The sequence below is a fragment of the Hoplias malabaricus genome, chromosome 1, assembly GCF_029633855.1.
Source record: "Hoplias malabaricus isolate fHopMal1 chromosome 1, fHopMal1.hap1, whole genome shotgun sequence".
NCBI lineage: Eukaryota > Metazoa > Chordata > Actinopteri > Characiformes > Erythrinidae > Hoplias > Hoplias malabaricus.
This window is the reverse complement of record NC_089800.1, coordinates 23,738,381-23,764,583: the sequence shown is the minus strand read 5'-3', so window position 1 is coordinate 23,764,583 and position 26,203 is coordinate 23,738,381. Positions and strand designations below refer to the sequence as shown.

Below are 26,203 nucleotides of genomic sequence, written 5' to 3'. Positions count from 1 at the left end.
CAATGGCAGCTCAGCAACAAAAGAGTAAAGTCTCGCTAATTTTCTTCAGATACTGCCAGTTGTCATCAACTCTTTTCATATATTCACAGCTGATTTCCAGTTTTATGTTACTGTTCATATCCTTTCAGCTTTAAAATTGCAGAAAACTTTTCTGGTTTTCTTTAAATCTTTCATTAGCTTTTTTCCAGTTTCCAAATCCAGTGGTTTGAAATGTGTCTGTCCTGCTGTCCTGACTTCCATATGTATGACAGGACAATAAAAAGTCTGATTTTAGCTGTTGGGATGTATTCGAGCCAGCTATAAATTTCTTACCAAACATTTCCTAAACTCTTCCCCATCCTTTACTGGAAATGAAATTATTAGTTGATATGTCCCACTCTCGGTGAACTTCAGACAGTTTTTTATACCAAGAACTGGATCTCGTTCTGATGCTTGCAGTGAGCAAGTGGAAATATGGATCTTTAAAATGCTGATTAGCTGGGGTCGAGGCTGGAGCAGAAGGGCATGTAAGGCAGATAATTGGCACCTCTGTGGAACTCGTTAGTTCAGACTGTCATTTTTTGTCACTAACATCATTTTTTGGCTTTTAAAAAAGTAGTCATCAAGTGTATTGGGCCATTTAGGAAAGAAAGCGTGATGTCCAGATTAAAATCAGTAGAAAATGTCATTTAACCCTTGTGTAGTACTGTATATTTAAGTCATTATTATCAACTATTTGTGCTATTTATTTAAAGGGTCAATGTTCTCCCGTGACTGGAGCTTCTCCATTCCTAACACAATCAGAGGGGTCCGTGGCTCGTGTGTGGTCATTCCCTGCAGCTTTGACTTCCGAAGCACCATGCCCAGCAATGTCTAGGTGAAATGGTATGAATTCTCTGAAACACAGTATCCTTTAGTGTACGATCAGTCAGAACGGAACATCATCCCCAAGTTCAGAGGGAAGACGAGCTTGGCAGGATCTGCAAATCAGAAAAACTGCAGCTTGAAGATCCAGCCTCTTGAACTGCAGCACAACCACGAGAGACTGTACCCCTGGACGGACCCAAAGCCAATTGACAGCTACCACAGGCAAAATTACTATGTGACTATTGCCCTGGAGGTAACAGGTAAGACCAGCACATTTAATTTCTTCATTCATTGTCTGTAAGCTTTTATCAAGTTCAGGGTGGCAGTGGTTCCAGAGCCTACCCAGAATCATTGAGCACAAGGCGGGATCACACCCAGGAGGGGGCGCCAGTCCTTCACAGAGCAACACACACTCACACATTCACATCTATGGTTGCCAATCCAACTACCAACGTGTGTTTTGAACCGAAGCACCCGGAGGAAAACCATGCAGACACTGGAGCAGGGCTTGAACCCACAACCCTAGGACCCTGGATCTGTGTGACAGCGACATCTCCAAAATGATAAGTTCACAGAAAGAAAATAGCCTTTAATTTGCATGGAACCTTTCAAACCACAAATAAATCTGAAGAATTTCTATTGATTTTTCTTTATGAAACGGGAACATTAAACAAGATTTTCTTCCAGCAGCATGGTTGATTAATTTTACTGTAGCTAGTGTATCATTGTACTGTATTAAGTGCACTATGTAGATTACTATGAATATTGGATTGCATTCAAGACCCTTATCAAAGTCAGATATTTTGGAATTAGTTTTTGATCTTAAACCGTCCTCTAACTCTCAATAGTGTTGACCAGGGTTTTTTCACTCAGTTCTACTGCCATACAGTCAGATGCTGTGGACTCTGTGGAAAACATTTTTGGTCAACTGTGTTAGAAAATGTCCCATCGTAAAACAGATGAAGAGGAGCATGCCTAGAACATTTACCTAGGCCTGGTGTTATTATTTAGGGGAGTTTGTGAAGTGACATATCTGCTGAATGATTCTATAGATACATTAGCTAAAAAGTGTGGAAAAAAAGAGCAGCATTCAAATTTCCTGGAGCACTTCACCTATCTTATACTGATACAACCAGGCTGAAGTTTGAGTGTCACAAGATCAGTGCAGCTATATTTAAGTTTAATTTCATGAGTAATTTATTACATGGAAAGTACTTAAGAGGAGCTCTCTTAAACCTCATATCATATCCTTATGAGCCTCCTTTGTCTTTGGAACTCTTTTGGAACTGTCCATTATCACTGCAACTCTCAGTGTAGCAATTCGAAAAAAACTCTATCTGAAATGTTTAACTGTGATATTATTCCTGGAACAGTGTAGTATTTTACACTACAGTGTATTCCACCATAATTTACATAACTAGGTTTTTCATATCCAACAAGGCATAACAGTGTGTTTAAATGTATTGCTGAAGATTGCTTATAAATATCATAATATTTTTGCTTGGAAATAGATGAAAATATAGATGCTCTCTATGTCGAAATATCCATTCAAAGTCCTTGGGACACCTTGGGATCTCATGCATTGGCATAAATCGCATCATCATCAGCAGAAACAAAGTCATATGGGTTTGGAATTTGCTCCTCTTCAAGCTGCAAGGGTAGAAAAATGTTAGATCAAATTTACCATTTCTGTAATTGTTAGTATTAGTAATTTAGTATTTTCAAAATATTTAATTGATAAAGCAGAGTGTAGTGGTATGAAATGTTCCTGACAGTCATATTCAAGTGGGAACACATTCTAAAGGGTTATAACAGAAATGATAAATGTTCCTATCATATCATACTAAAAAGAATTGAGTTTAAAAGTTTATCTACAAAAGCTACAGTAGTGCTACTTGTTGTTACTTTATGAACATACATGATTTCTATGAAGTCCTCTGACTATGTACATTTTTTAGATTGCAAGACTATAACATTTTTACTGTGAAAGCAAAGGTTTTGATACAGTGAACCTACCACCATGTTGCCATACACATGCTCACTTCTGTCGTAGATTGAGACCTTGAATTTTCTGAAAATTAAATAAGGTTTTGTCACATATTTGAATAAATTAAACCTGACCAAAATTGTCTTTAAATGTGCACATTCCAGGATTTTGACACCAGAGTTCTCACTAGCATCTCAGAGCCAAACATAAACAGTTATTCAGCAACGTCCTTTGCTTCAACCTCGCCCTCTATCCTGCTCAATCACACCTCGCGTGATGACAACCTTAAAAGTTTAATATTGAGCCCATTTTTAAGGTGGAATCAGAACTCTGACTAAGGAACTATAAACTCAGCCTCACTTTTAATGCAGAGAAAGCAGGCTTGTGCATTAAGGCAGTGGTTATTTAACTTAGAACATGAAAATCTATTCTTCCTGTCCACCTGACGCTACACAGCAGTGAGTGAAGCAGGAATTCCCCTAACAAAGGTACACTGTCCGAAAATTTGTCACTGTGGTGGCACCACATTTCATTCGCCCGGTTTCATCTCCAGGACTTTTTTATTTGACACAGTTCTATCATGAAAATTATAAAGGAAAACAAATATTCACCTCTCCTTCTGACGAGAATGTAATGTACATTTAGGGAACATAACTGGACTTTTAAACATGGTTGTACCTTTAAAGGTACATTACACTCTTTGTATCCTCAATGACCTTCAATGTGCCTCTACTGTACCTTTTTTTTCTCAGAGTTTAATGAAAGCAGCCTTTCCCTGGGTGCCATCCCAACACATCAGCAGGAGGAGGAGGAGTCACTGACCTGGGAGAGTGTTGGAGTGAGTGCAGCTGTGAGTTAAGAGCCCTGTTGGAGCCTTTCAGCAGAACAGTGTTTTTACTGAATTGTCAGTTCAGCATTGATTCTTGTCTTGTCTCACGATTTGCTAGCGGCTGTTTGCTGTTTTTTTTGTGTGTGTGTTTTTTATTCTCAGCACAGGAGCATGTGAATTATTGTGTTGTCTTGAACATTTGATAGTATAGTCTGCCATCTTACTCAGAGAAAACTTTGTGGGCGGTGACCTTTTTGTTGGGGAGGGAAAACTAAGGGTGGGGCTATTTTTTTGTCCTGGGGTGAAAACAAGGCCTTGAGGAGAGCAAAACAGAACACATTATGGCTTATTTTTCTAAACCTTTATATTGGAAAGAGATATTTTATGTTTTATAAATGTGTAAAATCTTGGATAGTGCACCTTTTAAGACTGCGGTTATTCTGAGTTTTGCAGATGGATTTATGGGATTTCAAGGCTACGTTAGCCTCAGTAAAAAACGAAGGTCTTGGAAAATCAGTTAGATCTGGGGTAGGTGAAATACGGTTAAAACTGAATATTTCTAATGTTTTTGGGTTGGTTTTCAAAAACATTTGTTTCATAAAAAGAATATAAACATTAGTGCATAACCATTATAACATTAGAGAGGTTGTTTTTTGAAACAGGTGTATATCTCAGTGACAGTGACATCTAAAATACCTTTCTGAGTCAGATTTGCCACTCACATCCTTTTCAGTCTTCATACGTATTTCAGTCTGTTCTGTCCCCCTGCTTCAGAGGAAGAACAGTGTTTTCAGAGTTTTCATAAAGATGTTGTATATTTCTCAACATATTTACTTTTTAAAAGAATACTGCATCCTTACCAGCATTTTACTATCCACACAGTGAGGCCAATAATGAGGATCACAAGAAATGCAGAGACAGCAACAGCAATGTACATAAGTGCTTCTGTTAAAAGGAAATATTATCTCAGCATCATCAGACTTGGGAATTGTCAAATTTAATGCTTGACATATTTCTTCAATCATTTTAAGCATAAAGCATAATAGACAAAGCCAAAAAACATTTAGCACAGTGCCACAGAAGAGCTATCCCCCCCACCCCTTTGTAGCACTTTTTTTTTGCTGAAGTTCAGGCAAACACTTCTCTGATTTGAAGTCTCACCGCTTTGAGGAACTGTTAGAGTTAGAGTGGAATTCCCCTGGCTGCACAACATCTGAGTGTAACCTTCCCTTTAGAGTCACACTGGTAAGAGAGCCATGTCTCTCACTGCTGGAGCTGTTGAGCAGTTCTGAGGGATCTGAGGCCCACCACTTGATGTCACTGGCTGGGTGAGAGTCCACCATGCACAAACACGTCACTGTGAAGATCTCTGTGGTACAAGAAGAGCCAGGTTTGAACTCAGGGGGATCTGGGGAGAATTTAATAGGAGAATAATAAAAAATTATTAAATAAAGATATAGATATCTTATATGTTATCATTCTCAGCACAGCAGTGTTAGCAACATGAGTCTGATACGATGTCATTAGTTTATCACAGAAAAAAAGTGTTGCTGGGATTTTTTATGTCTTAAGTTAGACTTAGATAACTCCCACTGAAGAAACACTCTTTAAGCAGGACATATAACAAGGCAAACATATTATAACAAAGCAAAGAAGTTCCCTTACATTGAGATACTTAAGACCATGGTAAACTGTGTTCATCAGCACACATTTGTAGAGGGGTGATTGCTAGGTTACTAGAGGCCTGCTTATCTCTGTTTAAGAAGGAACTAGGGACAAAAAAAGCTAATAGGAAATAAGAGCTCAAAAAACTTTGAGAAAAAAATTATAAAATGACACCAAGCAAAAAATAGTATAACAAGAAAAATAATAATGAAAACAACAAAAAGGAAAAAAAATGAGATTACTAACTTCTCCAGTTGGATGTGATTTGGTATTATATTATTTCCCCATCTCTTACTTGTGTTAATTTCCTTCTTATGACCCCATACTCTTTTGTAAATGCATGTTGTTGTGGCACTTCTTTTTTTCCCCCTTACATTTTGCCCAAATGTCCAACGGTTTGGGTGACGTTTTTCAGGTGCTTTTCTGTACATTCATATTAACTTATTTTAACACACATCCATAAGTTTTCTGCATTTTGGTCAATCGGAAACATGAACTCATTTCACTACAACACATTTCCACTGTCTTTTAGACCCTCTGAGATAAGCTTGGGGCCAGTGATTTTTAGAGAGACCATAAACTGGGGGAAACAGCTATCCATCACTTAGGATGTTGTGGGTGGGATGATAAAGAAAGCCTAAGATGTAGGACGTGTGTGTGTGTGTGTGTGTGGATAGGAAATCTAGATATATACCTCTGAAATTGTGAAACTGTTTTAATGCACATTAATAAAACATAACCATTTACCAACCTATATATTATATAATTATATATATATATATATAATTCAACTTTGTTGTAAAAGTTGAAATTTAATAAATGTTTTTATTATTTTCATACCTATGTAAAAACATTAATAAATACATCAATAAAATAAAAATGTCAGTTAAAGGCAGTTGTTTTTATATACATATTGCTTTAAGTGTTAAGGCTGTGGTAAGTCTGTTCTGGTGGGAAGAAATGATGTGGTTGATGTAGATGGAGGTAAAGATAGACCTGCATTAGCTGTGTGGGATATTAACAGATCTGTTTAAAGCTGAGTAAAACCACACAGCTTTTGTATTTCAGGCTTTTCATTCAAAATGGGTTTATGTTTATTAAACACAATCAGGTTGGTCACAGAAAACCTGATTCCTGTTTTTAACTGCATTTTTAAAAATACAAATCCATGGCAATGGGTTATAGGAGAAATTATAGGAAGCATTTACAAAATGCATGGAGAATTCAACAGTCTCCCACTGTATATTTACTCACACAATACATTGAGCTGTATCAGTCTGGACCTGGCTTGTCCCTCTGCGTTAGTGACCGTGCAGTAGAGGGGCTCAGTGTGTCTTTTTACACTCTTCAGTGTATACGTGTGTCCTTCTGACAACAATGCCCCGCTCTTATTAAACCACTGGAAGCTGCGAGCAGCAGGGTTGCAGTCACTGGAGCACTTCAGATTGACCGAATCTCCCTCCTTCACAAATGAATTGAAGACCACCTCAACACTGTCTGGAGGATCTACAGTAAATACATTGATACTATCAGCCACATTGTTTTCAGGGCATACGCTTTCAGTCATTTCCTCCAATGGTTCTTCTTTATGTCATGGAAAAAAAGGACCGTTACATAGACACCTCGTAGCCTGGAAGCATCAGAGCTGAAATTAAGGTAAACATGGCCATCTCTATGTGTGGGACCCACTCTAGGGAGCATAAACTCACAATTTAATTCTTTATCTCATGTGATTTGATGTTGAAAGAAACAAATCACATGATATTGCTTTTTGTGTTTTTTTGGCAGTGAAATTACTTATTGTTCCTTTTAACCATAAATATGTGTTTTTAACTGGACATCGACAATATTTATATAATGAGAAATATTATGTATATATGTATATCTATATTTGACCTACCATTTTGCTGTGTTCACTTTCAGTCAGACGTGTCTCGTACTAAAACTATTTATTCAAAATATGACAATTTAAATGATACAGTATAAATTAGGTCAGTATTTAAATGGTGCATTTAAATGGACTTACAGGTGAAACTGAGAGGTGTGGAACTCATAAATTTCCTCTCTCCTGAAAACAGAGCTGTGCAGATGAGCACTGTATTGTGGTCCAGTTTGGAGGGGATAAAGCTCAAAGATGATGTTATCTTCCACTGAGCATTGGTTTGCTGCTGGGATTGGCTGCTGACATTCCCCTGGTGGCTCCAGGTGAGACAAGGAGGGTCAGAAGGACAGGAGTGACACACAGAACAGGTAGTGGTCACCTTCTTCCCTGCTTTCATTTCCTTCTCCACAGGAAATATATAAAGGTTCTGGAGTTGAATCTGCAGTTAAATTAATATTAAATTAATAATATTTAGAGGTCTCACCACAATTATATTTAATTTATCTCTGTTAATAAATGATTAAAAATATAATGCCTTTTATTAATGATATTTTGTTTTTGGAAGTAAAATGACTTATTCTCCTTTATAGCATAAAAGGTTGTTTTCAGTGCTTGAACCTCAAAAGCACCTACCGTTGACAATAACAGAGACTTTACGATTTTTGAAGGAGTACTTCTCAAAATTTTTGATCTCAATCCGGAAAAAGAAAGGGCCACGGTCACTGGACTGTAAATGTCTGATGTTGAGTGAACAGTTTCTTTGTCTTAAGAAATCTGTGTAATCTGAGAATTTCCTGTCCGAGCCTGGGAAATTGAAATTGCAGGGAATGTCCACACACGAGCCCTTCAGCCCAGTTACTGAGGAAGGGACCTCTATAGGCCATGAGTCACCCTCAGTGGAACACACTGAAATGACAAAGAATGAAAAAAGAGGTTTTGTGTCTGTTTGACTGTGGCAAAGCCATAAATAATCACATGCCTTTAATAATCTGAAATATGTTGATTCAGGAATTGTTCACAAAGTAAGAAAATTAAAAAATGAAAATAGTAAAGCCAAATATACTCATTAAACATTAATTCATTCATTATCTGTAACCGCTTATCCAGTTCAGGGTCGTGGTGGGTCCAGAGCCTACCTGGAATCAATGGGCGCAAGGCGGAAATTCACCCTGGAGCGGGCGCCAGTCCTTCACAGGGCAACACACACAAATTCATTCATTCATTTATTCATTCACTCACTCACTCACTCACTCACACTTTAGAGTCACCAATCCACCTACCAATGTGTGTTTTTGGACTGTGGGAGGAAACCAGAGCACCCGGAGGAAACCCACGCAGACACGGGGAGAACACACCAACTCCTCACAGACAGTCACCCAGAGCGGGAATCGAACCCACAACCTGACTGCGACACTACCGTTCATTAAACATTTGCCGTTCAAAATTTCATTTTCAATTCTAATGTGCTTATAAGTCACAATGTTTAGTCACAAGACCACATCCCTTTACAAACGTATTGCTGTGGTTCAGGACAGATTACACAAGGTGGGAGTTGGAGGGTGGGAGGGTGATAGTGGGAGAGTGGGAAGGTGGGAGGGTGACAGTGGGAGGGGGCGGAGTGGAGGTATTTTTGTGTTCACATAAATTTGAGTGCAGTCTGCATAACAATGGAAATTAAGACCATGGCTGTGGATGATCTAACCTTGTGGCAGCATGTAAATAATGAATAGTATAGGGCCTAGGACTGAACTTTGACCTTTTGCAGCAGTACTAGGGGAAGATTTTTGTGTTTACCAAGAACAACAAAGTGAAATATATTGGTGAAGTAGGAAATGAAAGTGAAGTGTCAGTTGTGCCAATAGCTGAGAGACCGGAGATGAGTATGCTGAGATTAACAGTGTCAAATGCCACACTCTATCTAAAAGAATCTAAAAGAAGAAGAATGCTGAGGGCACCAGAATCAGTAGCAAGTAGGAGATCATTTAAATCCCACAGAAGGGCTGTCTCATGAATATACTTTGTGCAAAAGTCAGACTGAAAAAGTTCAAAAAGGTTGTCTATCAGGAATGGCAACCACTCTTTCTAAAAGTTTACCTAAAAAGGGAAAGGTTAGAAATAGACCAGATATTATCAAGGTTTGCTGTGTTTATGCCAGGCTTTTTCAGAATGGCTGTGATGGCAGATGTTTTAAGGCCTATGGGGACATGACCTGAGACAAACAATATTAAAGAGAGACAGAATGTAATCAGGACAAGTTACATTTATGAAATTAATGAACGACTGCAGAAAAATGAAATAACATTTCTGCATGCAACAAATTTTTTTAAACTTTTTTAAAAAAAGACGTTGCATTGAAGGTTAAGTAAAATACTCAATGTCTATTTGAGTCCTTGTAGTAATGGGGGGGAAAAAACGCTGAACTTAAATTATCCACTGGCAGCAAACAAAAATGCTGTCCTCTCTCTGCGTGCCGTCATCATTTTACTGGCGCCGTGCAGTCAGCGGTCAAAAAGTTCAAGAGACCGCACACTGGCGGGTGTCGCACGTTGGAAGTTGTGACGTTTATTAAGAGCGACAAAATATTTTAAATAATAAAATATTTTAGATGTTACAAGATCGCCATAATCTTCATAGAATTACATTTTGAAAATGAACGAACTAAAATAAAATACATTTTAATTAAATACTCAGTAATTATTTTCAAAAGCTGAGCTGCATCAGAGGGATCAAAGAGCTGCATGCGGCTCTGGAGCTGCGGGTTGCTGACCCCTGGTTTATTCATAGCACAAAGGCAAAAAAAAAAAAAAAAAAAAAAAAAAAAACCCTGTTATATGCAGTGTTATTTCATATAAAATTTCAAAAGGATTTTGTGGCTCCCAGTGTTTTCTTTAATGTGTGAAAGGAGTCCAAATGGCTCTTTGACTGGTAAAGGTTGCTGGCCCCTGCCTATAAGCAAGGTGAGTGTTATGCCTATTACAACAACAGATGTTTAGTTTTGCTTTTCTGATACAATCAACTCTGCCAGGTTTGTGGCTGTGGGGAAAGTTGGTAGGCAGAAACTAATTAGTTAGCTAGTGCTCCCTGATCAGACAGCCAGACTGGCACATTCACACATGCACGGTAATCCGGAAATGAGTATGTGAACATGAACACCCAAAACATTTGTCATGGACCTTACAGTAACTATATCCTGCTACCCCCCAGAGACTCCAGGTAAAGTTGGTGTCAGAATGTGAGAATAGAGCCGCTGGCGATTCTCCTGCGTGCGCTGCACAGGTACGGCTCCACGCACATTTTGCACTATAAAAGCATCTGACACAGGCAAAAATTTGCATGAATATATTTGAGTTATGTCAATTGCTATTAGATTTACTTTGATCCAACACAGTCCTAAAAAAACAAAACCAAACCACAAATACATCATGGGCAATCAGTGCTGGTTACTGATGCAGTTTTCAAAGCTTATGGTTACTCCTAAAGACAGTGTTTTGTGATGTCACTGGCTATACTTGCATGGTGGTTTGGGCTTGTAGTGGAATATGAATCAGGGACCAGGGACCAGAAAGCAAGTAGACCTGAGTAGAGCAGAACAGGTGCCACGCAATGGAAAACCACCAACTGCATTGCTTTGACTGTCAGCTACATTTAGCAGTATCCATTTCACATCTATAATAAACGCAGTACAGGCACCAGGACACAACTGCTGCACTTAAGGTGGAAAGAACAATTCAGGATGCCAGAGCATGGAACAGTTGAGATTGTGTGTGGGTTTTTCCTCAATAGTCAGAAGTAAAGTTCCAAATGAATGTTCTGAACAGGGCTACTTATATAGGGTAAGAATGGTGCTGTGTTGTGTGATCCTTCTGGTTTTTTTGACAATAGCATGACACACATTTCATTAAGACCCAAAGGAACTGTGTTAATGTGAAAAAAAAGAGATATAATATATGATTTTTATGGTGGAAAAGAATTATCCAATAAAGGGCTAACTAGCCACATTCACAGACAATCTGTTTAAAAAGAAAAGTATTTGAGCTTGAAACAAATGTCTCTTCATTTCTACAGTCAGTTGTGTTACACAGCTAAAACACAACAATAAAATTAATACTAGTACTAATACCGAAACTTAATTAAGTAAAGTCATATGTGGATATGCTAAGTTCATCCTGGTCTTGTGACCAGGGGTCAAACAATAATCAAAATTTTACACACAATGCCTCCGCAGACACATGAATATTTCTTCAACTTACCTTTAAGAAAAAGGCAGTAGAGGCACAAACACCATGAGTACCATGACATCTTCTTGTCTTAATTATGGACCTGGGTCCAAAGAATATTGTTTATTATTGTGTTTGAGGAGAACAGCAGATAAACATGTAATGTCTTTTAAACAACTTCCAATTCACTCTAAATAAATGAGCTAGTTTAGTAATTCTATGACACAAACACACAGACAAAGAAGTATTATTTTTATATGATCTATTATCTATTCAGAAATGTGGCATTATTGTTGTATTACTATTAATAGGTTTACTGCTATTATTAATAATATTAGTTACTCACTTCTATTCCCTTGTTCCTGATGGTTAACTTGGTCTTTTAGAGTTACTGCCCTTGACTCTCGTTCCCTTTTTAGAGCCAGTGTGATGTCTTTATTTAAGTGAACGCCACTTCCCCCTTTTTTTTTTTTTGTTTTAGTTTCTCCTTTCGGGAGTGGATCTACAAGCCACATTTCCAGAAAGGTTGGGATATTTTGTGAAATGAAATAAAAACAAGACCCTGCTAGCTTTTCTATTATCTTGAAAATTCCTGTCACAATATTTTAAAGCATTATACTATGAACAGATTAATATAAAACACATAAAATGGGAATTAACCTAAAGGCTCAGATTTTGCAAGAAAAAATAGAAAGTTGCTCATCACTTTATGCCAAATTTCACAAGAGAACTGTCAGATATTTCAAAGACAACACTTTCAGTGCATAACTGCAAACAATTTAGGTCTTTGCCATCTACTACTTTCTTTCGTTTATTAATGTTTACTGCACATTGTTGTCTTTATCTTTCAAGCAATAAATAATTAATTCCATTATTTTTAAAGCCATCTTTACTTTCCAACTTTTTTAGCATGTGCCTAAGATTTTTCCACAGTAGGGTATATATGTGCTTCTATTGAGAAATGTTCATCTAAACAAAGACCAAAAAGTGGTTTGTAAGACATGACAGAGGTTTATTTATTAAATTAATTGATTTTATAGTATTACTTCATCATCATCATGATGTTACATTTTAAAATTATTCACTTCACATCTCAGTGGTTTTATTGTTAGTTCCTGATGAATGTGTACTGTGACTGTCTATGAGGAGCTTGCTGTGTTCTCCTTGTGTCTGCATGGACCTCCTCTGGGTGCTCCAGTTTCCTCTCACAGTCCAAAAACAGTGAATTGGCGACTCAAAAGTGTCTGTAGATGTGAATAAATGTGTGCGCGTGTGTTGGCCTTTGTAGGACTGGTGCCCCCTCCAGGGTGTGTTCTTGTCTTGCGCCCAGTGATTCTGGATAGGCACTGGATCCACCACGACCCTGAATTGGAAAAGTGGGTACAGACAACGAATGAATGAATGAACACAGCTCAGGGTCAAAATCGGTGTGAGGCCTAGCAGGAATCACTGAGCAATCCATTGCAGGGATTCATACACTCACCCAATCACACACCCACACACACATCTGTGGACAAATTCTCACAGCCAATCCACTTATTATCTGTAGGAAATTGGAACAATTGTCTGGAACTCAGACACAGGGAAAACCAAACCAAACGTCTCCAAGACTGTGACCAGAGGTGACTGAACCTAGAAGCCTTTATATATAATATTTCATATTTTAAATATGGTTGTAAGAATATAATTAGCTAATTTAAATATTTTGTTGATTTGTTTATTTGTTTTTTACATTGGGATTTAGTCATGTAGAAGGCTCTTATCCAGGATTACATACAAATTATGTAAATGTAAACACAGTTTTATAAACTGAATGATACTGAAGGAAGCACTAGTAAAAATAAATTTCATCACAATTCACAGTGTGTAGAGGTATAAATTTGCCTATTTCCTGCAGAGATCTTTGAGACCACAGAGGAAGGAACTGACTTTATTGATGAAAAAGCTTCTATGCAGTATGAAGAGAATGCCCTCTCATTAAGATGAAAATAAACTCCCTGAGAAGTAAACCTTGCTGTGTTCAATACAAAGTAATGAATAACAAACAACCTGCAGTTAGACTGCTGTTAAGACCCACATGGCTAAACCGAGTGCATTACAAAGTTTTATATATAAAATAACACCATGGCAGACTAAGGACCTTAAAGGAGTAATCTGTAGCATATATACGGTACTAAATAATAAAATGACCAGTATGTGTTATTAGAGATGAAGGAAACAGTCTAAGTTACTGGCATCCCTTAGAGCAGTGCTGCAGCTCTTCTATGAGGAGGCCCATTCTAGAGCGGAGCCCTATTTTGTTTTGGCCTGAGATCCTGCCCTCTGTCCAATCACAGTGCAGTACACCACCCCAGGTTACCAGATGAAACACAAAGTGTGCTACAGCCATGCAAGTGAACAAGAGAACAGAGATAACATCAGATTTTAACAGGCATAAAAGCATTGGCATCCTTTTAAAAAGCTCCATGACCAGAGGCCAAGTAAAACGAAGAAATACTAGTGATATGTTTGAAAGGTGTAGGCAATTACATTTTCTGTTAAAATGTCTTTTAAAGTTAAGATGTATTCATGGATAAAAATTGTAAACTGTTGAGTGCTTTGTGTGTTTTAGATTACTGAGTAATGACCAATGCAGTAACGAAAGACAGTTTAGGGATGCAAACTCCATTGTTTGTGTGTTTTAAGTTAATAAAATGCATATTCAGAGCAAACAAGGGATGTAAACTCCATGGATTGAGGGTGTTACATGGATGAAGTAAGTAACATGAGCAGATTAAGGAATGTAAGTGTCATTGTTTGTTTGTTTTAAACCAATAAAATTAACGATTGCTCCAGTATTAGAGTCATAAACCGACCCATGTACAGTGGAACTTGATGTTGGAATATGAAAATGTGAATGATTAGTAAACATCTGACTCTTAAGATTCACATTTAAGGGAAAAGGGAAGAACCGATAAGGAAGTTGAATCATTATTGAAACGTTAAATCAAACTGGCAGCTCATTCAACTTTTGCCCTTTGTCAGTGTAGGTATATGTTTCAGTGACGTGATGTACACTGTGTAAATAGGCTGTTTATGGCACATTAGCTGTAACAGTCCAAAGTTCTAAACTCGTCTTTGTGTACGTTCTGTTTTCCTCAACCTGGCAACCCATGGGCTTTATGTCTGTGGAGGGGGCAGAAACAACACATGCTCTTAATTCCTTTCAGGCTAGCTGATCAGAGTACTCAGAGTGCATTGACACAATCTTGAAAATTTAATTTTACATTTTAAAATTTTACTTTTATCTGATTAAATGTATTCTTGATTTTTCTAACTTTGCCAACAAAATATTTGAAAGCAAACAACAGCAAAACAGATGCTTGTCTCCTACTCTTCCCAGAAACCTAGTAAGTGTTGCACAGAACAGTGTGCTGAGCTGGTCTGGAAAAGTGTCTTCTCTTGTCAGACAAGAAAATAGGTGCTGCACAGACCTGTACACTCTCCAGCAAAAACAGAATATGCACGTAACAAGTAATCACACAGAATGTAAACTACAAGTGGGGTCATAAAGGTAGGCAACAGAAAGTGTTGGAGTAGTCAATAAGGGCCTCTTCAGAGAGAGGCTTCCAGAGGCATTTTTCTATCATACACCGGAACACTAACTCTTCTGCAAATCTGTCACATAGCCATTCATTTTGAAGGCTCAGACCATGGAAACTACTTCAGAGGGTTCTAGTTCAGCGTGTAGTGAATTGCTGTATGCTGCTATAATCTAGTCATGTAAAATTCAATTAATTCACTGTAAAATTCCAACAGTTTTCATTAATTTACTAGTAATTGCTAACTTTGTACCCCATTTAATTAAAGTTAGTTTACTGTATGCAGAAATGCAGGAATTGAGTTAGGGGTCATGCTTTATGATTTTCCACTAACCATGCATGAACAGAGAAGTCTATTTCTAAAAAACTTTCGTGCCCATATACAGTTGAGGCACACCACGAACAGACACACATCCACACCCACACACACAGACACACATCCACACCCACACACACAGACACATACACGCACATACACTGTAAAAAGTGGGACTGGGGTCAATTAATATTTAGTTAAAAACAGTATTAACTTTATGATCTGCGTAACAGGGCAACAGGAAAAGGGGTGTGTGGGAAGGGGGTGTGTGATTAACTGCTTGAACTCAGCAGTAAACAACAGGGTCTTCTAGCAGAGAGGTCACTAGGTCATTGGAAGGCCTTAGCAACACCCTAGCAATGACTGACTCTGGCATCAGGGAGCCAATCAGGTGAAACATATACCTAGGGGGAAGGACTACCATTATTATAATACAGGGAGTCAGAGGTCACTTAGGCGAAGAACAGACCAGCTAAGGGAGAAGAAGCATGCTGTACTGTTCTTCCCAGAATTCTGTATAATAAACTGTTTTGATTGTTCACTCAAACTCTGTGTTAACCTCTTCTGTTCCAATTATTTGCATCAAAAAACACGCAGGACAGTTTTGTCCACACATTAACATAATTTTCTTGCTTAAACTTAGTTAATTTATTCAATGAATGTTACTTAAAAGTTGGAAAATTAGAATCTACTCAATAATATTACGTGTCACTTTGTTGCCATAATTTTTTTAAGTAACTAATGGGTCACATTGAGGGCTGGATCTTCACATTCTTTGACCTGAAGAGGTCATGCGTGAGCTCATAACGGAAGAACAGACACCGGTCTCCTTCACACAGACAGCACCGAGAAAGTTCTTCATGTTCTATATGTATTTACAGGTATAAAACCAAGATTTCAGGGAAGGCAAGAATATAATCATGTAATGAATATGAAATATAAAATGCAGTTTGAATGATTTAGAACTGAGCTCTAATTTACTAATATTGAGGACGGAATAGTGATGACACTCTTAACCATCATTAAATGATTAAAAGTTCATATTAATAAATCAATCCTGTTCTTGTAAATTTTAATGTTTTGACTGTTACACTTGTATTGCTCTAATTTTTGATGACTCTATCCAGACAAAGGCATCTAAAACAGTGTAATGAAAATTACTTTTAGTCATTTATTAAAAGTAAAATTTGTTTACGTAGATAAAGCCATTTTAGTTGTTATTTCATTCTTCTTAAAGTTATTTTAACTCAAGGACATGGTTAAGTACATGATTAAAATATCTCTTGTAGTTTCTAATTCTAAATACAGCTTGGTTTTTTTCACTTTTTAACTACCGACTTACAGCGAGTAGAAATTGGCTACTGTCTCAGTCGTTTTCTCTGAGTCAAATGGGTTGAAAGCAGCCATAGATTACTGTATGTGGCCATTTAACTGTTTCCCACACCAAAACGTAATCTCTTAAAAGAAATGTTTCTACTTAAAATATAGGTATATAAGGCAGTACAGATGCATAGACATCACTGCCACACAGCAGGGTCTGTTCTCCACTTTGTGTACCTGTCTGTGAGAGCTTGGTAGATTGATTGGCTGTGCGAAATTGTCCACAGGTGTGAAGGAGTGAGGTGTGTGTGTTTGTGAGTGTGTATGTGTCGCTCTATCTACCTTGCGAATTCTTTTTCTCAGGCTCTCATAGAAAAGTTGATATTACTGGAGGTCTCTGAGCCACATCTTTATCACTGTCTATTTAAATATTACAGACCAGCAAAAAAGTGATGAAATCCTGCCCTGAGCACGTAACGCCAGGACTAGACTGATAATTTCCTATGGTCCCCAGTAATATCCTGTAGGAACCACTGCTATTTGTAATTTTCTAATTTTCAGACTTCCAAGAATAAGGTACTTATTTAGGGTTCTACACAATCTAAAGGGTTTTATTTAGGTTTAATAAAAGTAGCACAGCTGTATCGTTTTGGTGGGGAACTCTTTCTTGGAAGGGCAAGTTTTTTGAGACGTTGCAGTGACACTGACTTGGAGGTGGGGTGGTAGTGTGTGTTAACCTGGTATGAGTGGATTAGACACAGCCGTGTTGCTGGACAGAGAATAGTAAACCAGAAATATCCAGAAACACCATGCAATAGATGAGCTTTGACTTTGTGTCTATAAGGTGTACCAGCAAATTAGATATGTCTAACGTGAGCAGAGTCAATTTTAGGATGGATACAGAAAACTTTAAAGACATAAGCAATGTCAACAAAAAATAGACTCACCTATGTCATTTAACAATCATACCCTGTTCCATGTAACTTTCTGAATATATGTAAGAGACTGATACTAATGTTTTTGAGTCCTGTTTCAGAAGTTAATTTTACTGATTTGTTCTTTATTTCTCATATTTACTGATCATTTTTAGGTTTTTTATATTCACTGTTGAAGATGAAGGGGAAATTAGTCCTTCTGTGGCTTTGTCTTCAAGGTCTGTATTCAGTAATAAAACTCAATAAAATGCTTATATACACACACACCACACACACCCTTTTATTCCCTCTTTGTTCAAGTAGCCCCCTTGCTGCTTGCTCGGCTGCCATTGTAAATGAGAATATGACTTGTGAATGTTATCTTATCTTATCTTATCTTAAAAGTTAAAATGTCATCTGACTGGGGAAACCTAACATCTGGATATAACTGGCAATGACTAATGTCCAGTAAAAAACTTGGTTTAATAAACTTTTTTTTTTTTTTAAAGTTTAAGTGTATTATATGTTTCTCTTTCTGAATCTAGCAATCTTCACCACTGGGTTTTCTGAAGATTGGACGGCACAAGTTGAACCTGAAATGAAAGCACTGGTTGAATCCTATGTGGTCGTGCCCTGCACATTCAATTATCCTGGGAAAAAAGAATCAGCTTCACGTATAAGGGGAATCTGGCACAAAAAAGATGACAAGAAAATAAACATCTATCATGAAGATTCAACTCTAATTTCAGACAACTTCAAGGGTCGCACAAAATTGCCTGGGCACTTGGGAGCTCCTGATCACAACTGCACTTTAGAGATAGATGAAGTCAAAGATCATGACAATGGACCGTACTGTTTCAGAGCTGAACTCATAGAGGCAGATAAATTTTCCTTTGTGGAGAAATGTGTGTTATTCACCATGATCCGTAAGTATGCTTTCCTCTGTTGAATATGACTCTGTTTGCAACTGCTATCAGGAATCACAAACTAAATCCTAGTTTAACTCAGGAAATTTGTCTTAACCCTGTGGGAAAATAAATTAAGATGCACCAATGGATATTAAGACGATTTTTGTACCTTTTGAGCATAACATATTGAATATAGTTTGCTGTTTACTTGAGGCGTCTCTATGGCATTTTAAAGACCACGGTTTACATTTTGTCTGCTCAACTTTTGTAATTGTCAATCAGTTGTGTTTCAGAAACCTGACTTATGATCTTTAGTAGAGTTGTTAAATTCATTTTTACACTTGTAAGAATTTGTTGTAGACAGCACATTTGGTAATGCAATACCATTTCGTTCCCTGTCTGGGCACCTGCCTTTTATTACTTGATTACAATAGTAAGTAAATGCTCTGGAGCTGAAAGTATGCTACATTTTGTCTTCAGAACCCCATGAGTTTCAGTCTTGTGTTGCCAAAAGTATCTTTAGATAATATACTCCAAAAAGCATATAGATCTTCATGTAACTTGTATTCACACTAACCATACATTTCTCACTTTCAACCATTTCCATTTAATTCTGTGTCATTTTATGTAAGTCTTTATATATATTTTTTTATAATGATATAATTATTGGCCCATTTTGTTATTTTGTGTAGAACGGCCAGATCCACCAGAAGTGCAAGAACCAGAAACATTGGAAGAAGGAGTTCCAACTACATTAAAATGCTTTGTCAAGCACACCTGCCCCTCCCACCCCCCCCACTCTCACCTGGAGTAATAAAGATGGTAAAGTGATGATGAGCAGCAGATCCCTCGGTAATGGAAACTGGGAGGTGGAATCCCTGCTAACTGTGACGCCAACAGAGGCGGATGATCACACAAAAATCACCTGCAATTTCCATGGCGATTGCTCTAAGACTGCAAGGGAAGCTCGGCTTCCCCTAAAATGTCAAAAAATAAGTGATCGAATATATACTGTTGTGTGTACATGTCATTGAATAAATATGCACTACAACGCGATTAACTTTTGTTCAGAATCAGCTTCTTATCACTGGTAAATCTTTCCTCTCAATCATTCCCGCAGATTCACGGTGATTTAAACAGTGTGGACGCCGAGAGTCCACGGAGTTCAATAGCAAAGCAGCGAAATCGGACGCTCAGGGTCACTGGGGGACTATGGGGCAGTGGGCTGGCCTCGGTTGGCCCGGACGCTCAGCTTCTGCATGATGATTGGATGATCTCTCTGAGGCTGAATCCCTTTTTGATTGACAGCGAAATGAGCGAATCAGCGACCCTTTGCTGTAAAGATCCATGGGAGCATTACATTTTCATTCTGTTCTGAGTTGAACCAGACTTTCTTAATCCTTTTAGCAGCATTTTCTTTTTTAAAAACGACTAGTGACAAATCGAGCTTCTATTTCTGGTGGGTTTTTTGTAGCTGCTTGTGTTTGGAGACTGACTTTTATCACTCTTTCTGACTTCTATCGCAGTTTCTAGCGGGTGCTGCTGAGCCCCTCCACCGTCACAAAGCACTCACAGGCGGACACACTTCACATGGGCCAAGGCCGTTTAAGCAGCCTAGCTCTGCTGGCCATTGAGAGGACACTAGTCAAGTCCCTGGAAAAGACGCCTTGTTGGTACGACAGGGTCACAGATCATTTTCTTGAAAAGGAACGGAGGGTAGAATTTACGTATAAATAAACTGACACATTTTATGATGTAGGCCGAAATTGAGCTTCCCCTCCTTGAAAGACCAGCATCCGCCACTGATATATATATATCAGTGTATGTTCTATATATATATATAGAACATACCCAGCATAAACTCTACCTTAAGTTCTACTTTAATTACCTGAACACTAATATGAGATGCATCTTTTTGTTTTAAATTATAATTAACCTGCTCAAACCACCTCAAAATCTTCAGGGGCTTTATTTAACTTTAGAAACATCTGTCTGTTTTCAAGGGAAAAGGAGTTATGTACACATCATCGCTCCAGTATTGGCTGTGGCTAGAACTGCTCTTTTATTTGAAGGAGTATGTTTCTTCGTGACCAAGAAATATAAATGAGTGTGAATTATTTACCAGTCAATAAATGTAAATAATTCAACTTGTTCATCATGCTATTGTTCTTATATTACTCATTGTAATCATACTGCACTATGATGAATTTGTTGTTTCTTTTAATCGAATACTTTATGAAATGTAATCTTTAGGAGACAGATCCAAGAGCTTCGGTCTAGAAATGAAAATGGGTAAGATAATTCCCATACAGTATTCACACCATTAATTCACACCGTGGACACTATACTGTATATGGCACAGTGGTGTAACAGGAAGTGTTACTGTCATGCAGCTCCAGGGTCCTGGGGTTGTGGGTTTGAGCCTTGCTCTGTCGCTCTGTGAAGGACTGGCTCCCCGGCCTTGTGCCCAGTTATTCTGGATAAGTCTTGCAGATAACGAAAGAATAGTTCAGTTGTGTTTGTATTCAGTTGCAAAATCTCTTCTCAGAGTCCATTATTCTCTGCAATGCATCCAAATATGGGCAAAACAAACCAGTTCTCAAAACCAGAATAAATATGGTGCAGAACTTGGAAATATTTTAAGTCTAATTTTGTCTGTCAAGCAGGAGTTGGGTGTTTCAAATTAATGCAGAAACCACTTCTCATTTTTTGTAAGCTGAAAACCACACAGCATTCTATTTTCTTTCTCTGTGTATTCTGCTTTTTAGTTTAGATTCTGTTCTTCTTTGTCATGTTCGAATTTGACCCTCTTAATTTCACCCAAAGCTGCACTGGAAATTTTATGTATAGTAATATAACACAAAGTCTTATAAATTATTATTTTTATTTAATTTCTATATGAACTAATTTGTTCATATGTATTCCTGTATTATACATAGTGCATTGTTGAGCAGGATCAAACACACTTGAAGAAATGCAAAAGCTAATGTACGTACTGGGTCACAAAGGACTTACTGATTAACTTGTCTTATAAGTGGATAAGACATTGGTGAATAACCAGCCAGCTTCAGGATCATCCAGCATGGGCTCTGACACACATAATGTTACTGCTAAGTTGGACAAAGTTACGTCAAGGTGGAAAACACAGCAGTGACACTGAGTTATTTATCCTACTGGTATTCTAGTGACACTGTGCACAGAAATCGGAACAGAATTCCAACAATCTATAGAATCACGATTTTTCTTTACCTACAGCAAAATAAATTTTACATTTGACAATTTCTTGATCAGTAGATGACAAGTATCTTATCGCTTCATAAAAGAAAACGGAGTGTGTCTACGGAGTGTGTCTAGTGTTACTGACAGTGAGCGAATGCAGACACAATGATTCTGAGAAGTCTGGACAGTCCTGTGGCACTGTGGTCAACCATTTTTACATTTATTACCTGCCCTCCATATTTTCTGTACAACATAATCACATAGTAAAAAGCACATGTAAACACATGTAGACATTGATATGAAGCACCAAAGCAGGCGACACACACACCCACACCCACATTCACTCACACCTATGGACACTTTTGAGTTGCGAATCCACCAACCAATGTGTGTTTTGGACCATGGGAGGAAACCGGAGCATCCAGAGGAAACTCATATGGACATGGGGAGAACACACCAAACCCCTCACCAACAATCACCTGGAGTGGTACTTGAACCCACAACCTCCCTGGAGCTGTGTGACCAAGTACCCAAACCACCTACTGTATCATTGACTCTTCACAGGGGTCATCAGGTAGCTACCTCCCCTTGTTAGTGTTTTGCTAAATTAAGCCCACGACACCTCCAGAAGACTCAAAAATGAAGTCTGGCATCCCAGATCCACCCCCCTCCAAGCCAGCTTTACAGTCCTACCTTACCCTTAAGTATCAACAACTGTAAATCCATACTGGCCTCTCTGGTGACTAAGGCTGTATCTAGCCCCACTGGCACCGTTAATGCATGCTCAGTGACACCAGTTCCATGTGAACTTATCATGCTCCATCACCAACAACCACAACAGCACCTCAACATCAGTTGTAAAAAGTGCAATACTAATACATTTTATTTGACTTGATTTATGTCCCAAATAAAACAAGGTAATACTATCGTTTTACCATAATCATGATCAATAACAGAATGTCATTGTGATTAACTAGATTAAGTGTTCATTCATTCATTCATTATCTGTAACCACTTATCCAGTTCAGGGTCGCGGTGGGTCCAGAGCCTACCTGGAATCATTGGGCGCAAGGCAGGAATACACCCTGGAGCAGGCGGCAGTCCTTCACAGGGCAACACAGACACACACACATTCACTCACTTACGGACATTTTGGAGTCGCCAATCCACCTACCAACGTGTGTTTTTGGACTGTGGGAGGACACCGGAGCCCCCGGAGGAAACCCACGCGGACACGGGGAGAACACACCAACTCCTCACAGACAGTCACCCAGAGCTGGAATCAAATCCACAACCTCCAGGCCCCTGGAGCTGTGTGACTGCGACACTACCTGCTGCGCCACCGTGCCGCCCCTAGATTAAGTGTTTAATTGATTAATACTATTATTTGTAATATAGGTTTGTGTAAAAATGGTTCATTCTGAGAATTTTTAAAAGATCTATATTTGTCCATCAACTTTGAAACTTTCACAGAGTGTGTAGAACATGAAATGAAAATGAAAATGGTGGAAAGGGAGGGAATAGAGATTTTGACATAACATAACTGGAAAATGACAGCTTTTGCACTGGTAAAAGTCCATTTAAATATACTAACTATAGATTAGGGCTCAAGTTACCCTTCTTAGGGCTGGATGATATGTCCAGTGGCAACTTGACTAAGTTCATGCATCCATATGCCAACAGCAAAGGTGCCACAGGATTGTCCTAAGTTGAGGACACTTTTTACTGTTTATTTATAAGTGTGTCACCCTTGTGTCACCATAGAAACCTTTATACACCGATTATCAATAATATTGTGTGCACTGACTGTCTACTCTTTGAGGCACACCTACAACATTGATCTACTAGACATACAGTCAGAGACAGTAGTTAACACCCTGCTTCATGTTGGTAATCCACTGGTCCTTCTTCAGGATTCATTGAACCAGTCCAGTGAAACTCCCTCAGAACTCCAAGTGTGATATAAATATATGATATAAATTAATTACCCAATTCAGTTTAAAAATTATTAATTAATATTACATATGATATATATCCTGGCTTGTTCCATATTTGTATAAATAACAATTATCCTGCTCTGTGGCAATGAGAAAACATTACTAAGTTCATTAAGGGCATTCAAATATTATATGTGGCAGCCTTTTGATTTATTGTGCTTGTTTGTTTTAAAACACCATATATTATGTGCATGTGTTTATATGTATTCACGGCTTCTGTAGTAATGTGGACATGTTCAAAATCAGACCTTGTTCCTAATTTTCGATGTGGCATACAAAAGCAGCCCACAGCATTTTATATTGTGCCCAGTTAAATTCTTTACTAATCCATTTTTCAGTCAACACTGGTGTGAGTTCTGAGCCTGCATTCCAGAATCTAAGTGGTTACAGCATTGTGCTATTTATTTGACAAAAAGCAGCTACAGAGCCTAGTTTTGAAGTTTAAAACTGGTAGTTGGATTGTAGGAAACTTCAATTTGCACTCCATTTAATCAACTTAAATCACAATAACTCAACTATGTACTATGTATTAATATGTTAAAAATAAAAATTGATTTCAAATGTATAAGTTTTATACAAAATTTCATTATTGATAATATTATTATAAATAGTGGAGTTAATACATTTGACCACCGCCTGGCTGTAGGTATATCTGCAACCTGTTAAACTAAGGGAAATGTTTGTTTCCTATCATAAACCTTTGAAGGCATTCAGCATTCAGTCATTTTAAAAATTAGGAAGCTGGACGTGCCTGATTAAAAATAGTATGGTTAACTAAATATCTTTGTTTCATTTCTCTTTTTAACAAAGAGGAAGGAAATTTCTCCTTTTTCAAGATTTTTCAAGGGCTTTTTCCAGTATTTGTTTAATTGTCGAATAGAATGTTTTTTTTTTTTTGTTTCTGTTTCTTATTTAGTTAATTATTCATTGGTATTTCTGAAACCTGCTAAAATAGGGGAAAGTTTTGCTGTCTATTATAAACCTTTTGATCTTACAGCAGAATTTAGGCTGGATATGCCTGATAAAGGCCTTTTTCAGTTCTCTTTTTTAACAAAGAGGAAGGGTTTATTTTGGAAGGTTGGAATGTTTAGGAGGTGTCAGCAATATAAATAAGTATAGAAGGTTTAGAAGGGATTTTCATAGGATTTTCCATTATTTGTTTAGTTATAAAACAGGAGGATAAATGCATATCCCCTCCCTGGATCACCACCTTAATGTGGTGGAGGGGTTTGCGTGCCTGTGTGAACCTAGAAGCTATGTTGTCGGGGGCAATAGCCCCTGGTAGGGTCTCCCAAGGCAAATTGGTCCTAGGTGATGGGCCAGACAAAGAGTGATCCATAAAGACCCAGATGAAGAGAGTAAAAACAGAGACACAGCTTCCCTCGCCTGGAGTAGGCTTACCAGGGCCCCACCCTGGAGCCAGGCCTGGGGGAGGGGCTTCTTGGCGCGCGCCTGGTGGTCGGACTTTCACTCATGGGGTCCGGCCGGGCTCAGCCCCAAGGAGCAACATGGGTCGACTCTCCCATGGGTACACCACCTGTGGGAGAGGTAGTAATCCGGGTCTGGTGCATTGTAGATCAGATGGCAGCCGAGGGCAGGGGCCTTTGCGCTCTGATCCTCTGTTACTGAAACTGGCTCTTGGAACATGGAACGTATCCTTTTTGGTGGGAAAAGAGCCTGAGCTGGTGCGCGAGGTTGAGAGGTACCGGCTAGATATAGTTGGGCTCACCTCGACACACAGTATGGGCTCAGGAACCAATCTCCTTGAGAGGGGCTGGATGCTCTTTCACTCTGGAGTTGCCCAGGGTGAGAGGCGTAAGGCAGGTGTGCGCTTACTCATAGCCCCCCAGCTTAGCGCCTGTACGTTGGGGTTTACCCCAGTGGACGAGAAGGTAATTTCCCTGTGCCTTCGGGTTGGGGAAAGGGCTGTCAACTGATCACCACCTGGTGAGTTGGATCAGATGGCGGGGGAGGATGCCGGACAGACCTGCCTGGCCTAAACGTGTGCTGAGGGTTTGCTGGGAACGTTTGGCAGAGGAACCTGTCAGAAAGATCTTCAACTCCCACATCTGGCATAGCTTCGACTGCATCCCAGGGGAGGCCGGTGACATGGAGTCCGAAATGGCTATGTTCTGGACCTCCATTGTTAAGGTGGCTGAATGGAGCTGTGGCTGCAAGGTTGTCAGTGCCTGGCGGGGTGGCAATCCGTACACTCGGTGGTGGACACCCCGGGTGAGAGAGGCTGTCAAGCTGAAGAAGTCCTATCAAGCCTGGTTGGCTTGGGGTCTCCGGAGGCAGCTGACAGGTACCGAAGAGTCAAGTGGCTCATGGCTTCAGCTGTTGCTGAGGCTAAAGCTCAGGTGTGGGAGGAGTTTGGTGAGGACATGGAAAATGACTTTCGGTGGGCTCCGAGAAGATTCTGGCAAACCATCAAGCGACTCAGGAGGGGAAAGCGGTTTTCCACCAACACTGTATATGGTATTGATCTCGACTGGGGACGTCATTAGGCAGTGGAAGGAATA

General features: G+C 38.8%; 2 protein-coding genes across 5 annotated transcripts; one reads left to right on the top strand and one right to left on the bottom strand.

Annotated features, from left to right (window-relative positions):
* Nucleotides 1–1,310: 1,310 nt before the first annotated feature.
* Nucleotides 1,311–19,318, bottom strand: LOC136686184 (myelin-associated glycoprotein-like). Of its 4 annotated transcripts, XM_066659816.1 has the most exons (11): nt 11,773–11,829; nt 11,460–11,529; nt 7,843–8,115; nt 7,354–7,648; nt 6,582–6,833; nt 4,824–5,070; nt 4,523–4,607; nt 4,359–4,430; nt 3,572–3,655; nt 2,863–2,917; nt 1,311–2,496 (listed from the first exon to the last, which is right to left on the bottom strand). In XM_066659816.1, exons 4-8 carry the CDS (start codon nt 7,604–7,606, stop codon nt 4,410–4,412), a joined length of 858 nt encoding a protein of 285 aa, XP_066515913.1. In that variant the 5' UTR covers nt 7,607–7,648; nt 7,843–8,115; nt 11,460–11,529; nt 11,773–11,829; the 3' UTR covers nt 1,311–2,496; nt 2,863–2,917; nt 3,572–3,655; nt 4,359–4,409. The 4 variants fall into 4 exon arrangements, with proteins under 4 accessions (XP_066515913.1, XP_066515886.1, XP_066515905.1 ...); XM_066659789.1 differs by lacking the exon at nt 3,572–3,655; XM_066659808.1 differs by lacking the exons at nt 3,572–3,655; nt 11,460–11,529; nt 11,773–11,829 and adding an exon at nt 19,271–19,318.
* On the top strand, nt 7,536–19,279 carry LOC136700439 (myelin-associated glycoprotein-like). Its single transcript, XM_066675836.1, has 4 exons — nt 7,536–7,577; nt 17,734–17,796; nt 18,103–18,483; nt 19,158–19,279. The coding sequence occupies exons 2-4, from the start codon at nt 17,757–17,759 to the stop codon at nt 19,277–19,279; spliced, it is 543 nt and encodes a 180-aa protein (XP_066531933.1). The 5' UTR covers nt 7,536–7,577; nt 17,734–17,756.
* Nucleotides 19,319–26,203: the final 6,885 nt, after the last annotated feature.